This window comes from Curcuma longa, chromosome 21 (genome assembly GCF_044706935.1).
Source record: "Curcuma longa cultivar G26 ecotype Majalengka, Jawa Barat chromosome 21, ITB_CL_G26_1.1, whole genome shotgun sequence".
NCBI classification, from domain to species: domain Eukaryota; kingdom Viridiplantae; phylum Streptophyta; class Magnoliopsida; order Zingiberales; family Zingiberaceae; genus Curcuma; species Curcuma longa.
This window is the reverse complement of record NC_133881.1, coordinates 13472659-13488864: the sequence shown is the minus strand read 5'-3', so window position 1 is coordinate 13488864 and position 16206 is coordinate 13472659. Positions and strand designations below refer to the sequence as shown.

At 37.1% G+C, this 16206-nt stretch overlaps 1 protein-coding gene and 1 pseudogene across 1 annotated transcript; one reads left to right on the top strand and one right to left on the bottom strand.

Annotated features, from left to right (window-relative positions):
• Positions 1 to 1901: 1901 nt before the first annotated feature.
• LOC141815448 (G-type lectin S-receptor-like serine/threonine-protein kinase SD2-5) lies at positions 1902 to 4636 on the bottom strand. The gene is made up of 2 exons (XM_074703393.1): positions 4592 to 4636; positions 1902 to 4496 (listed from the first exon to the last, which is right to left on the bottom strand). The coding sequence occupies exon 2, from the start codon at positions 4485 to 4487 to the stop codon at positions 2028 to 2030; it is 2460 nt and encodes an 819-aa protein (XP_074559494.1). The 5' UTR covers positions 4488 to 4496; positions 4592 to 4636; the 3' UTR covers positions 1902 to 2027.
• Positions 4637 to 11169: 6533 nt separating this feature from the next.
• Positions 11170 to 13751, top strand: LOC141815661 (phosphatidylcholine:diacylglycerol cholinephosphotransferase 1-like; annotated as a pseudogene).
• The last annotated feature ends 2455 nt before the right edge of the window (positions 13752 to 16206 follow it).

Genomic DNA, 16206 nt, shown 5'->3' with positions numbered 1-16206 from the left:
GGACATTGAGTCAAATGAAATCTTTAATCTAACTCAACTCAAGATAGGTTAAACAGATTAATCTATGAACCGATTAAAAAATAAAAAATATATAAATAAAATTAAAATTTTTACATTTAAGTTGGGTTTTAAATCCACGAGTCCATAATATATATATATTAAAAAATTTAAATGTAATTATGGATTAGATAAGTTAAGTCTATAAGTCCATTAGATTTTTCATTTTTATTTTAATTTTTTTTAAAAAAATAAGTTTTTTAACTCACAGACTCACTGAAGTTCATCATGGATCGATCCATATGGGTCAAGAGCTCAAACAGATCAATTTATCTAGATACATCTTGAAATAGATTAATATTTTATTAATTTAATTTATTTAAATTATTTAATAGAATATATCAATCTAACGAATTTAACTCAAATGAGCTGGGGGCCAGTAGCAGGCTGACCTCATTTCCATCCAATCACAGCATGCTGCCAAACCCTGGCCACACTGCAACTCCAGTCGGCACAAAGCGACAGCCGGTGTCCTAGTGAATGAATGGCCCCAAGTGCAGGAAAGAGCAAGCCTGCAGTTGCCAGTGCATCATTCATGCCTCAACGAATTCACTGGAAATTCATTCCTTACAGTTTGAGCTGCTCAGGAAACATAATTTTACTGGGGTGAACTAAACTCTGTGGCAAGTGGATCACAAACTGAGTGTTGCAGTCATCGATGTCAGAAAAAAAAGTCACTGTCGTTCCTCCCCTGCCAGTGACGTTGCCCGTACTTTGCATGATGGTCGAAAGACAGTGCAAAATGGTTAGCAAATACTGAGACTACCTAACCCAACTAACAACTTGACTTGTGACGACACTGAACGAGACACACATACGATGATATCTTTGTGCAAAATGGTGCAGCATCACTGGATAACTTTGTGGAATTAATTAAGAACTCAAGGATGAGGTTGAAGAATTCTTCGGTGGCTATCCAAATCCTAAAGTGTGCACCTGTAAAATCAATGTTCACATATCATCATGGGGAGTTTCCTGGATGTTTCACAAAAGAGTTGTAGCTACCCTAACCAGTTGTTGAATCATTGCTATTCGTGATCTTCCAAGAAGCAAAACAAGTTCCTATCTGTGGGAACTTACTGTCTCTATTATCAACTCAACAGATATGGCGGAAACAGTAGAGGCCGCATGACAAGCACATGGACTCGGTCAAAATGGAACCACCTCGATCCGACCCAACATAGAGCTCGATGTCAGGTCTACGGACCTAAGGACGGGATCACATAACTACGGTTTGACTTGAACTGAATACTAAAGAACTAGACCGAGTGGACAAGTGAGTGGGAGAATGGTTGAGATGCATTATGAGGACATAGCAAACGTGCGAGGAGAGCACAATAAGGAAACACTTGACTAGAGATAATTTGACCCATCTACTTGCGGTGATCTATCCAAAGCCCTCAAGGAGTCAGCCCATCACTCGATCGTAATCGAATCATCGACAATGCAAGACAAGAGTGAGACCAACCAGGCAATCAAGTAGAGTTGTCAAAGCAATGTCAAGGTTGAAGTTCAGCAATAGCTTCCAACACCTCTTCAATAAAAGGTGGAATCTGTTACCCCAGTGACCCCACACGATCAGTCTCACGACTATCAGTGAAGAGATAAATCAAGAAGCTGCAGTTGACCACGACGGAGGAGGATATTGTCTCGACTTCGCTGATATTCGACCCTTACCCACTTCAACAATTTTGTTCCATCGTAACTAATTCAACTATGTCCCAGATGCAATAGCTTCCAACACCGATAGAGTTTGTGATGTTCAATTGATAGAAATAGATCAAAATCTAACTAGGTGTTCAAATTGGATTTTTTTTTTTGTAATCCCAAAGCAAATCGAAACATAAAAAACCATAAACATTTTCAAAAGAACCTAAAACAAAAGAAAAAACTAGTCATTCTAGATTCTCATACATTCTACCAAAACCACGTTTCTATAGGAGATGTATACAAGTAGAAGGTGGCTTCGATTACCTCGGCCCAGATAGACGAACGGCAGAAAGAAAGGCGTCGCTGTTACAGTCCGATGGCCCTGAACCTGAATACGTTCCCTCCTCGCTGATAGATTTGAACGCGTTTGCGTGTAGACGAAAGCCCAGCTGCGACGATATCGGCGGCGGAGGCACTTCGTGTAGTCCTTCTAGCATTTGGACTACTTTAGTCATTGAAGGTCTCGAGTACAAGTCCTCCTGAATACACCACAGGGCAACTTTGATTGCAGTCTCAATTCTCTCATCCTTGTCGTCTTTGTATCTTCTTAACTTAGCATCAAGAACTTCCATTAATTTCCCTTCTTCCATCTTCTTGAAAGCGTAGGAAGGGAAATGAGCTTTCTCAGAAATCTCTGCTGGATCATAGTTCTTCCTCCCACCAATTATCTCGAGCAAGACCATTCCATAGCTATACACGTCGCTTTTCTCAGATATGGCATAGTTGGTGATCCATTCTGGTGCAAGGTACCCCCTTGTGCCTCTGAGGGTTGTGAAGACATGACTCTGTTCTCTCGTCATGAGCTTAGCGAGCCCGAAATCTGATACCTTGGCGAGGAAATTGTCGTCTAGGAGCACATTTTCGGGCTTAATATCACAATGAATTATCCTCGATTCGCAGTCTTCGTGGAGATAAGCCAACCCCTTTGCGGTAGCAAGAGCTATGCTATACCTTTTATCCCAATCCAGTGTGAATTCATCTTCTTCATCCTTTTTGAAGATCCATCTATCCAAAGACCCCTTTGCCATGTACTCATACGCGAGAAGCCTATGCGCTCCCTCTGCACAAAAACCTCGGAGTTTAACCAGGTGGATGTGATGAATGCTGCCTATTATCGTCACTTCGGAGCGGAATTCTTTCTTTCCTTGGCCGATGCCCTCTAACTTCTTCACTGCCACACTGGTGTTATCGGGGAGCTTTCCCAGATAGACCGAGCCGAATCCTCCTTCACCGAGCTTCACAGAGAAGCCATTTGTAGCTTCTTGTAGCTCTCTGAAACTGTACCTGACTGGCATCCCTGAGATACTCCCAAAAAAGTTATCTTCTTCCGATGACCCCTGCGAAGGTTCAGAAATTTTCTTCCTCCGATGACGAATCCGGAAAGCAAGATAGATGAGAGCTACGATCACACAAACAGTCAGTATAGAGATGATGATGACGATGATCAAAGTAGTACTACTGCCACTTCTTCCTTCTCCATTCAACCCATTGCCCCCATCTGCATTGCTCTGGGCCTTGATGTAAGTAGAACTTGATGAATTGCCCTGAAGCTGTTTCAAGCTTCCTATCTGACCAAAGAGAAAGCAATTCCCAGAACTCTCGTCGTGGAATAAAGCAACACAAGAGCAGTTGTTCAAGCAAGCATCTTTGCATCCAGATAAGTTGGAATTCAAGCTGGGAGAAACGAAATCGGTGGCGAAGTACCCGACTCCGGCATCGACCTTGACAAGATCCATCGATGTGGTCGGGTCACAGGGCGAAGCAATGCCAGGATTACAGTTGGGAGACGAGCTAAGAACGGTCGGGCACTGGCAGCTGCCGCCGGAGGAGCAAATGAAGTAGGGATTGCATTGCTCCGGCGTGTCGCAAGAATCGTTCGGAACCCTGACAGGGAAGGAGTTGCCCTGGCCTGAGCTGGGGAGCGATGAGAAGAGGATGAAGCCGGATCGATCCAAAACGGCAGCCAGTGTGTCATTTCCAGAGGAATCTGGGTTGACGATGAATTTCCAGATTAGGGTTTGGTTGTTGTCGTAGAAGTTCCATGAGTTGGAGTCAAGCACGGCGGAGTGTATCCCGCGGCCGACCTCGTTCTCGATCTTCCTCGGGTCGCGGCTCATGGACCAGTAGGGTTGCGGCGATTGGAATTGAGCAAAGAGATTGGCGTCGCCTGACTCGATCCGGAGCCGGTACTTCAATCCCTGGCCATTAGGGTTGCTCGCCAGCGACATTCCCTCGGCGAAGCTCTGGCCGGAGAGTAAGGTATCGGTCGGGTGATCGAAGCTCTGCCAGATGGGGCCTCCGTCGTCGCCGAGTAACACCAGGTTACCGGAATCGAGGAGCTCGATCCGCGTCGCGCCCTTGCCGGAGGTATTGGTTGACCAGATCACTCCATCTCCGGACTGGAGGTAAGCGTTTCCATCCACGTCGAAGACGAAGACGTCGGAGTTGGAAACGGGCGCGGCGCGGTTGGCAGCCCAGACGGTGGCGCGGCTCCCCTGGTGGACCACCGAGAGGAGGAAGGCGGTGGAGTCGTTGCTTAAGGTGGCGAAGCCGAAGGCGAAGGTGGATCTATTGGACAAGAGGAACAACCCATAGTTGTCGATGTACTCCATTTCCGAGCCGCGGAACCCAAGGGCAAGCTCGTTGCGCTGCGTGCTGCCATTGACGGACCTCGAGCTAAGCCACAGCTGGACCAAGAACAGAGAGAGCAACGCCTTCATCACCGCCGCCTGATCTACCAACAGAGCACAATCTCAAAACCTGAATAATCTAACCTCATTCGATGATTCTTCGACGGAAATCAAAGAACAAAACAAGAACATACCTCAGGGGAAGTAGCAGATCGAGAGGGAGAGAAGAAAGGCCGCGATCTTGGTGAACGGTGATGGGAAGAAGCTGGCGATGCGTGCCATGGAGATTCTCTCTGTAGAACATTTACTGGAAGAAGACAAAGCCAGGGTCATGGTTCTCGGAACGATTTGGATATTTATAATTTTTTTTCTTCTATTTATTCCGTTTTATTTGAATCGTATAATTAGTAAATCATCATATTTATTCCATTCCATTTGCAATTATAAAATAGAAAAATAAATTAAATTGATCGAATCATGTGGGAAATATGTTATGATATCATTATTAGAAATTGGATTTGGTACGACTTTGAAACAAGAGGCTGCTGCTTTCGAAGCCATGGGCTATTTGGAATTTATTATTTATTTAGCAATTATGAAATAAGTAATTATGACAGCTTATTTGATAGATTTAAAACTTAAATAAATAATAATAATAAATATTATTCAAGGATGATTGAATAATTAGATGTGATTAAATAGTGAAATGAAATATCTTTTTATAAAAAATTAAAATAAAATATTCTTTAATCGATTTGGTGAAAAAACCATCTTCATCTTTATTCGACTTCGTCAAGAAGGGTGGTGGCGATCTCCAGTCCTCATATTTACGTCATCTACAAATATTATATGTGAACTCTCATTCTGTAATTCTAAAAGGAAAATAAATAAATAATTTAACTCTAGATAAATTTAAAAACCACTCAAGAAAAAAAAAATCACATAAGCCTTTATGCTGTTCGAGGCATCCCATGTGAGCGTTCTCATAAGAAAATATTTTTTATTTGAAAATTAAATTAGCTTTCCTTGTTTTTATATCAAAGATATATTTTTTATTCTGTTCTTATCCTAAAATATTTTTAAATCATTAAAAAAATTAAAATAAGTTTTGATGTACTACGTGACATAATCAAATAAAAAAAATCAAATTGGAGGTCAAAATCAAGACTACCTCTAATTAAATAGTCAAGTTTGAGTTCAATTAAGACGAGCTCAAATCCAATCAAATCAATATAAACTGAGTTCGGATCTAGCTAAATTGAATTTCGATTAAATCAACCTCAAAAGAAGATCTCAAATTAATTTAGTCTGAGTCCTATCCGAATATAATCTGGCCAAATTAAAATTTAATTCAATGGTTATTAAAATGTCGATCACCAAAAGATACATCAGTTAAAACATCAATCACTAAAAGAGATGTTTCTGGATAAAGAAAAAAAAAAGTAGCCTTTGAGAATCAGGCATCATTCACTTTTTATTTAAAGATAATCGATTGCAATATCAATCTCATAACTTTTTAATCTTTTTCTATTTAAAGATAGTGTTGAATTGGTACCTTAAAAAAGATTAATTATAAACTAACCCCTAAAGAAACCTCAGTGGTACTGAATGGACTCACGATTCTAAACCTCCCCTTTTTAATACGGGTTAAAATAATGGCAATGGGGAGTGCCTTTTTGAAAATGAGCACCCTGCGTTGATGGTGGGAAAATCTTTTGACAAAATTTGTATTTTATATTATTTAAAGCGGGAAGAACAGTGGACAAGTTCTTCGAGTTTATTTTAAATTATCTCTCTCTGTTTTTTTTTTGTTTCTAAAAGTATATCTCATGTTCGGTGAGACCTCGTAGTTGCTTGTAGAGTTGTCAAAAAATTTTTATTTATCTATGACATCTTTTGACAAAAATTCAAAAAGTTTTTAAGGTGGAAAATAAAAGTTGCTCGAGATATAATAACAAATAATTTCACATTCAATATCATATAGAAACACTTTTGTTATCTGAGAAGAAAATCTTTGTCTTCTGCGGTGCAGTGGTAAAACGATTTAAATTTTAAATAGAATGAATGTTTTAAAGATTAATTTTTAATTATGGATAAGTGGTGCTCTAATTTAGGAGAAATTAGGATAAGATTAATAGGACAAGATCGGAGAAAATTTGGCGATTATTCAGCCCAATTATTGAATTGGATCATGGGCCCATTTAATCCTTGATTCTTGGGCATGCGGGGTTGGGACTTGGGACTTGGAACTTGGGACTTGGGAGTCCTCCTGCGCTCCCCCAACTGGGACGACGCGTGGGAGCATATCGCCTAGCGGAGCTCCAATTGAGGGTTGACCATTTCAGAAGTTTACTCCTAAGGTCTCGTTCTAATAAAAATATCTTTTATTTTATAAATCTATGATTTTTTAAAATATATTTTTAATATAAAATTTTAATTGTAATTATAATAATCCTCTTCTCAAATGAAAGACCAACATTTTAAAGTCGAAGTTAAAAATCAACTAGGTAAAAAAAATTAAAGCTATTAGATACGATCGTGATGGTGAATATTATAGTCGGTATAATGGATCAAGTGACCGTTAAATTTGATCGTGGTGGTAAATACTATAGTCGGTATGACAAATCAAGTGAATAACGTCTTGGACTATTTGCAAACTATCTTAAAGAGTGTGGGATCGTCCCTTAATATACCATGTTTGGTACTCCTAATTAAAATGGTATGGTTGAATGACGAAATCGTACCCTAAAAGACATAGTGAGAAGTATGATGACTTTTACTTATCTGTCGAAGTCTTTGTGGAGTGAGACACTCAAGACTGTAGTTTACTTACACGAGATGTGGACAGGTAGAAAACCTAACATTAGACAGTGACTAAAACTTGATATAAAATGTGGATAGGTAGGAAACCTAATATTAAACATTTATACGTCTGAGGTTATCCAATTGAGGCTAAGCCTTATAAGCTTAATGAAAAGAAATTAGACCTAAGAGTTATGAACTACTATTTTATGGGATACCCTGATAAATTTATGGGATATAAATTTTATGACCCCTCAAATAAGTCCTTTTTCGAAATAAAAAATATCAAGTTTATTGAGGACAATGGGAGCATTAAGGTGAGAGACATCATTCAAGGAAAGTATTGACGATCTTCTTATAGTCATTGCAAGTGCAATGAGTAGTTGTATGCTATCCATATCCAACATTATGAATATTGCACATCCGGTGTGAGTAGTAAACTAAGATACACCGTATCATCTTCAATACAATTGGATGAACTCTCTCTATTAAGGTTGAGATATTGTCTCATATTGATGAGCAAGTACCTCAACAACCTTAATAACAAGTGTTAAAGACGTCCACGAGGGAACAAGACCCATGATTTTTCATAATTATGTTTATCTACAGGAGTATGATTTTGACATTGGGTTGGAAAGTGATCTTACATCTTTTTTAAAAAGTCAAACAATGCTTTAATCTTGAGAGGTGGATTGAAGTCATGAAGGATGAATTGAAATCTATGGTAGACAATGACATTTGAGAACTTATCGAATTGCTTAAAGATACAAAATTCATTAGTTGTAAATGAATATTTACAAACAAGATTTGAAGAAAAATATCGAAAAGTATAAGACTTGTCTTGTTACCAAGGGATTCACTTAAAAGAAGAATACTTATTACGAGGAAACTTTTTCACCTATGTCGATGAAAAACTCCCTTAGATTAATCATAACACTTATAACTCATTTTAATTTAGAGCTACACTAAATGGATGTAAATACTACATTCTCAATGGTGATATTGAGCAGTCTATACATATATGATGCAATTGGAGAACTTTGAGTCTCGATGACTTAAAACACCTAGTATGTAGATTAAAAAAGTCTATCTATAGTTTGAAACAGACGATTACTTTATTTGATTTTAAGAAGAACCCTGTTAATCAATGCATATATGCTAAGTTCAGTGAGAACAGGTTTATTATACTTATTCTGTATGTGGATGATATATTGCTGACAAATAATAATAAAGATATATTGTAAGAAATTAAGTTATTTCTATCAGATAATTTTGAAATAAAAGATTTTGGTAAAACATCATTTATCTTAGATATACAGATATGTCGTGATCATTTAAAAGGTATTCTTAGACTTTCAAAAAAAAAATCTATGTTGAAGAGGTGCTCATATGGTATGACATGCAAAATTATACACTCGTGATATGTCAGTGTCTAAAGGTGACAAATTCAGTTTGCAGTAGTGTTTATGACTTGAACTTGAAATAAAGGAGATGCAATAATTCCCTTATGCGTTAGCTGTGGGAAGTCTCATGTATGCACAAGTTTATACGCATTTGGGTCCCCGGGGCAATGGTGCCGCGGTAGAACATCCAGGTTGTCACCTAGGCACCTAGTAGGCGTATGTTTTTTCTCCAAATAGCGCAATAAAGGATGTTGGGCGTCTGAGTTGGCCGCTTCGTGCACTTCCCGTAACCTAGGACCGATGTAGTCAATTAATTGAAAGCGTTTGGACATTGTGTACATAGTGGGGATGTTAAAATACTTAAGTAACCTAGGATCGATGTACAAAGTGGTGAAAAGAGTGATATAGTATTTGAAGAAAACAAAATGATATGCACTCACGTATCGTAGGTCTGATCACTTGAAGGTTATTGAATATTTAGACTTCAACTTTGTTGGATGCTTGGACAGTAGGAGGTCCACTTTAGGATACATCTTCATAGTTGCTGGAGGGGCTATATCGTGGAAGTGTCAAACAGAAGTTAATAATTATTTCAACTATGGAGGCAGAGTTAATAGCTTGTCATGAGGTACCCAATCATGGGGTTTAACTGCGAAACTTTATCACAACATTAGGGATCGGTGATGTAATTGACATACCATTAAAGATCAATTGTGATAATAAAATCGCATAACTTTATGTCAAGAATAATTATAGTTTGTCGAAGTCAAAGCACATCAATATTAAATTTCTAGCGGTTAAAGAAAGAGTTTAGAGTCGTCAGGTGATAATAAAGCACATCTGCATAGATTCAATGTTGACAGATCCACTTACCAAGGACTTGATGCCTAAGATGTTTCAGGTATATGTTGTGGACATGAGAGTTCTTCTATTAGAGAAAATACTCATTTAGTGGAGTTTGTATTTTATCTTTGGTGCTATATATTTATTGATAAACACGAACATTTTATTTTGATATATTGTGTATACTAGTTCAAAATATTTATGGGTATTTTATTTATTTTTTATGCTCCGAGATAAATTTGTCATGATTTACTATTATTGTTTAACATATGATGTTTGTAAATATGATATGAGATTCATTTTGGAATCATAAGGTTATATCATGATTTGCTACTGCAGTTTAGTATAAAGTCATTGCAAATATGATCATGACTCTTTTGAGTCATTAGGATGATCAGTTGGAAATTGACATATACATATTACATTTCATGTAATTTCTATGCTATGCATTCACATCTTAATCTATGTCATTAATGATATTAATATTGTAATTACTTAGGGTTTGTTAAAGTCATATTTTAGTAACTATGGTCTTTTAATTCTATACTGATGGAGTTAATGGATCAAATTATTTTCAAAGATATTTTATAGCTATAAAGTTCAGCATTATTGTTGATATAAACTAAAATTTAATTGTATGTCATATACAAATCATATATAGTCCAAGTGGGAGATTGTTAGATTTTATCCGGTTCAGTAGACTTATATGTTATTTGTAACATGCAGATATGTGTCATTGAGAAAATCAAACATGTTAAGTGATCTAACGAATATGAAGGGTTTGAGTTATTGGATGTGGAGGATTTATATGTGTAGAATCCGTTAATTAAATTGTTATCATTAATGGTGATAATGGATTATGTCCCTGTTGGATTAGATATTTTGACAGTTCATATTGGCTTCCTATCGGTGGAGAGATTATGATGCTATTAACCTAACTCCTCCAGAAGATCATCTCTTTGCTCTTTCTTTTTCCATAGGATTCCTGGATTTATAGACGACATAAAAGGACGATGACTTTTTTGTTGTAATCACATTCATCGTTTCCTTTTTTGTATTTATTTTCTGCTATAGATGTCGATGTAATTAGATCTTGTTTGTTTTATTTTTTAATATACGAGTTCGTATTATTTTAGAATTCATACGGTTAAGAAAATATTTTTTTCAACAATTGATATCAGAGTCATGATTTATATGAAGCAATGTGAGGAATCTAAGGAAAAAAATAAAGGAGGTAGGTGAGAGTCTGGACCATATAGATAATGGTAGAGGACTATTTATAAAATCCATGATAAACTCTTGAAATAGATAGGTGGTGCTCTAAGTAGTATAAATAAGGTGTGCGCTCCAATATAATGGAAATGAATGATCTCAATTGAAATATGGTAGTCCTTTGTTTGGGGATGATTATTGATATTATAATTAAAATTTTACATTGTAAATATACGGAGATGATCATGAATAAATTTATAAAATAAAAAATATTTTTATTGATATCATACCTTTTGAATAAAATTTAAAATAAAATTATAAAAGATTAAAATTAAGATAGATAATATTATATCAGATATATTATTCAATACGATCGATCTAACCGCGCTTATTTAGCACTGATCAGAATCACTCAGTCCATTTTCACCGTCCACCACCGTTCCTCCTCCAATCCAAGCGGTAACCCCTTGCTCCGCCTCCCTGACGGCTGACGCACCGTATCAAAAGCCGCCGCGGCATCTTCCATAGAAGTAGACAGATAGGTGGAAACCACCGTCTCAATCGCCTGCGCGAGGCCCAACCATGACTGCCGAGAGCGGCGTGCGCAGCACCACCCACCTCCGCATCCGGAGGCGGACCGCCAACACCGCTAGGGTCACCCTCGGCGTCGCCAACCATGAGAACGGCCACCACCGCGCCGCCTCCGACCGGCCACCTGCCAAATCTCTAACCGGCGTAAGAATGGGGGCGATTCCGCCTTTGCCGCTGCCGCTCTTTCCCTCCCACGGCCCGTTCTTCGCCGGGTGGTCGGTTCTCGGTGTGGCCAGCGCCTTGCGGAGCCACCCCTTGCCGTGCGCCTTCGCGATCTTGCTCTTGGTCTTCATGGGCGTCGAGTATACTATTCCCATGGTCCGTTCCTGCTTCTCCGCCGCTGGATTTGGGGTTCATCCTCACAAAGCCGCTCAATGCCGCGCTCGCCGCGGCGCCCGCCCTCAACACCGCGCTCGCCGCCCTCAATACGGTGAGTATGCGATTGATGCTTTTTTTTCTCCTCCTTTCCTCTCATTTCTTGACTTTCATTGGCCGGATCTTAACCAATCATCATTAGGGTACGCAGAAAATTTGCGCGTCAAGATCCACCTTGTTGCAGATCCTTGGAATGCTGCCGTCATTTTTGGATTTTTCTCTTCCGTGCTATCTCGTAGTCATAAACATCAGATCTAAGTGCTATCAAGTTCGTTTTCTTTTATTTTGGTTCAAATTCTTTCTCAATCTTCCTCCATTGGCTGGAAAGTTGCTGATTCTCTGCCTAAATAGTAATGTTACAGCCCCAAAACGTCTTATGCTTACCTAAGAAGAATACAAGTAGCTTAATCATAGGATTGGAGGCATTCACTAGCAATTATGCGTACTGGAAATTAGAAAGCTACATTGATCCACTCCGAGTTTGAGTCACAAAGCCACATCTTTTGGCTATCTCTCAGTTCATAGTTAACTCACTTGGTGAAACTAATATAAAAAACATAGCTGCTCCAGCATTGATTACAATTAGTGTTGTTTTCATAGTCAACTCACTATACTTTGAACAAGTATTATGGTAATGTGAAATAATATCACAAGAAGTTTTCACTGCGTTCCTATAATCATTTCTACTAAGAAATGAGAAGCTTGTAGTAGCTAGGAATACGTTTCTTTGATCAAAGATGTGCAACCAAGCCAGTATGTTGCTATTTGACAAATTTGATTTGCAGGCATTCGTGGGCATGCAAACTTTCTACATACTATGGACATTCCTGGTGGAGGGAAGGCCACGCCCTACCATTGCAGCTCTCTTTATGTTCCCATGCAGGGGAATCCTAGGCTGCTCCACCCAGTTACCACTCCCTCAGGTACATTGCACATTGCTATATCATAACCCAAACTTTGAGGAAGGACGTCTATAGAAGTTAACTTTCACTAAGAGTTCTATGCTTTAATTTTTCCAATAGATGATTTTCCTATCAATTTACTAGTAAAATACTGAATTGAATCATTGTGATAAACATTACCACCAGTTAGAAAAGTTACCATCTCTGACTGTTTGTGGATATTTCATCCTTAGTGGATTTCTCATTTAACAATGGAACCGATCAAGAAAACAGTAGGAAGAATAAAATGGGGAACACGAATTTTGTTTTTGTTGCTAGTGTTGAGCTAGAAAACTAGTGGTAGAGGTCACCAACATATTGTCGCCCCCATCAAGGCAGCTGCAGTATTACAGTTGAACTGTATAAATCCAACACCAAATTAACAAACAGAAAATGATTGCTACGTGCATTTTCTATAAAGTAAAGCAGTAATCATGTACAATAAAATTTTCAATTCAATCCTAAGGCATCTTACAATACTGTTTGTTCTTCATAATTTGAGTTAAACTTAACGGAACAAAATCTTAATTTGATATTAATTAGAAAGTTTTTCTAAGAATCATAATTTTAATTCTGATTCTTCATCCTCTGAGTCGTAGGGTTACGCATTTGTTTGCTATTGATTAGTGTTTTATTCGGGTTCTTATAGTGAATTCTCAATATAAATACATAAACACAAATACCATCTTATTTCTTATCCCTAGCTATCGCTTTTAAATTTTCAGTTATAGAAATCTAACAAGAAATCGAAATCAAAGTTTCATTTTGGTGAAGTGTTAATTCTTCAATTTCTAGCTAATTACGCATTGAATTATGTAAACGCTGCAGGGCTTTGTGGGCTCCGGTGTGGACTTCCCCGTAGGCAATGTCTCCTTCTTCCTCTTCTTCTCTGGTCATGTTGCCGGCGCCGTGATCGCGTCGCTTGACATGAGGCGAACGCAGCGGCACAAGATGGCGTGGGCCTTCGACGCCCTCAACCTGCTTCAGAGCGTGCGCCTGCTGGCCTCGCGTGGCCACTACACCATTGACTTGGCCGTCGGCGTCGGCGCTGGATTTGTGGCGGACGTGCTCGCCGGCAAGTACGAGGCGCTCAAGTGGAAGCCCGACCGGCAGCGGGCATCCTGCAGTTGCAGGTGCAGCTGTCGCACTTGGTGACCGCAATGCAAGGTAATGCCATCTTCTCGTCACATCCTATGGTCTCTTTGACTGTTCTCTTAATTTACAGTCGATTAGCTAATTCTATTTTTTAACATAATTAATTAGCTCCTGTTAAGTTTAATTAGCTAACTAAGTTGTTGAAATATTTTGACTTGTATTAAAATAATTGTTATTTACGTTGAAATGGTTTTAATTAAAATTGTTTAAAGTAGTTTTGATTAAAAATTGCTTAATGTTGTATTAGATTTTGATCAAATTGGTATAATATAATACTAGAGTAGTTTTGATCAAGTTAGTTGGAACAACTTTAACTAACATTTGATAGTTTTAATCAATATTAGAACAGTTGGGATCGAAGTAGTTTTGATAATATTCAAGTATTTTTGATAAATATTAAAGTGATTTTGATTAATATGAATATATGAGGAATTTTAATTAAAATTATTATAATATGATCCATATCTGTTGTTATAAGAGTAGGGATTTGACTTTGGGCATCAATTCGCATGTATCAAGATAAACACATGTTAAAATATTGTTTTTCCCTCCAGGGTACATAACTTAAGTAGAGTTAAATTTTATGGTGCTCAGATTTATTTAATAAGATATTCAAGTTAAGTGAATTTTAAAATGATCTAAACTTTTGAAATGAGTGTTTGAGTTTGACTTGATTTGTATGAGATTAAGTTTGCTTCAAGTTTGACTTAAGTTTGGTTCATTTAAATGTTATCGAGCTCTTAATTCAAATTTGTTTGATTGTTTGAAATGTTTATATTTTAAACTTATTTGATTAATTATTGAGTTTGATAATATAAATTTATTTGTTATTTTTAATTTTTTCCTTTATTTAACATATTGATAAGCACGAGTGAAGTCACGTTCATGCCTATCCGGGTTTAGTCTGGGGGCTCAACAATATTGGAAAGGAGATAAATTCCAATTTACTATGGGAGAAAATAAAAAAGATGAAGATTAGCCCGGGTGGTAGCATTAACAATCTCGTTCGTGGCCCATGGCTTGAGATCAACATTGACAAATCATCCAGGTTGATGGGAAAATATACATGTGATTTTTGAACAATTAGTGACGTTAGAGCGCCACGTTATGAGCCATCTCGCTTCTTAAATTTACTTAGATGGGAAAATATGCGGTCAGACGGGAGCCATAATTAATCTATATAAGTTGGATTTTATATATATATATATATACCAGTATCTTTTTTCTTTCTTTTGTTACTAGTTTAATTTTTAAGTAATCTTTATTTTTAAGATAATTAATAGCACGAACTTAGCTAACATATAAAATATGTATCCCAAAGGATAAATATTAAAGAGTTGAGAAGAGAAAGAAGGATGAGTTTTCTCTCTCACACTCGCTATTTCTGAAAAGGTCTTTCCATCATTCCATTCAACAACTTTAAAATGCTAATAGTGTGGATCATTGGATGCGTAAAATGTGAGAAACTTTTTAAATTGTGCCAAAAAAAAAAGTCTATGCACTTTGATTAATATGAGGAAAAAGAGTGATTTATATATATATATATATAAAAGTAATTTTAGGGATATCTTTGTGGTGAATCTCAATTACTAGATGAGAGATTAATTAGCTTAATATTACCCTTTTAATTAAATCAACAAGCTTATCCATTAGCTCAATATTACTGGAGCATGTTAGATGAGTCATAGTGTCGTCCACGTATCAAATGAGACCACCCATGAGGATTTGCATTTTCATAAACTTATAAAATTAATTAATGTTCTTTAAGTCTTTTAAAGCATAATAAAAACAATTACGATGATCATTTTTCCATGCAGTTTTAATTTCCTTTTCATAAATTCGTGGAATAAGTTGTGACGTCACGTAATTATCGTACTTGAATAATTGCAAAGATTTTTTTTTTTGCTGGAAAAGGGCTCCGATTCGTCGGTGTAAGGGGCCCATTTGACTAAGTGTAGATTTGGACCGTCCAAATGCGATAAAACTATGGGAAAAGGAGCACGTGCTCTATTTATCCTAATTTTTATATTAAAAATATACTTATTTTAACGTAACTGATTTATTCAAAACTACTATCATATCAAATAATTTAATCAGAATTGTTTATAGTAGATTTTACCAAACTTATTATTGTTTTATAATCATCTCGATCAAAATTATTAAAATAATATCAAAATATTTTAACTAAATTTAAATAATTTTAATTAAATTTAAAAAGTATTTTTAATCTAGCTAATAATATTTAATGGGCAATCATTTTACTGTATATGATAATAATTTTGATTAAAATTATTATAAAAACATTTTTAAGATGAAAAATTGAATGAGATGAGACACTGAATTAATGTTTCTTTTTACTTAATACGCACTTTTCATCGCGAGCGCTGAAAATTTAAAAATTCCCCGAAAGGGAAATTCCCCCCGCCTGTACACGTGTACCGCCCGTGGTCGATGGCGGAACAAAATGGCCTGGTCGTAGCAGTCCAC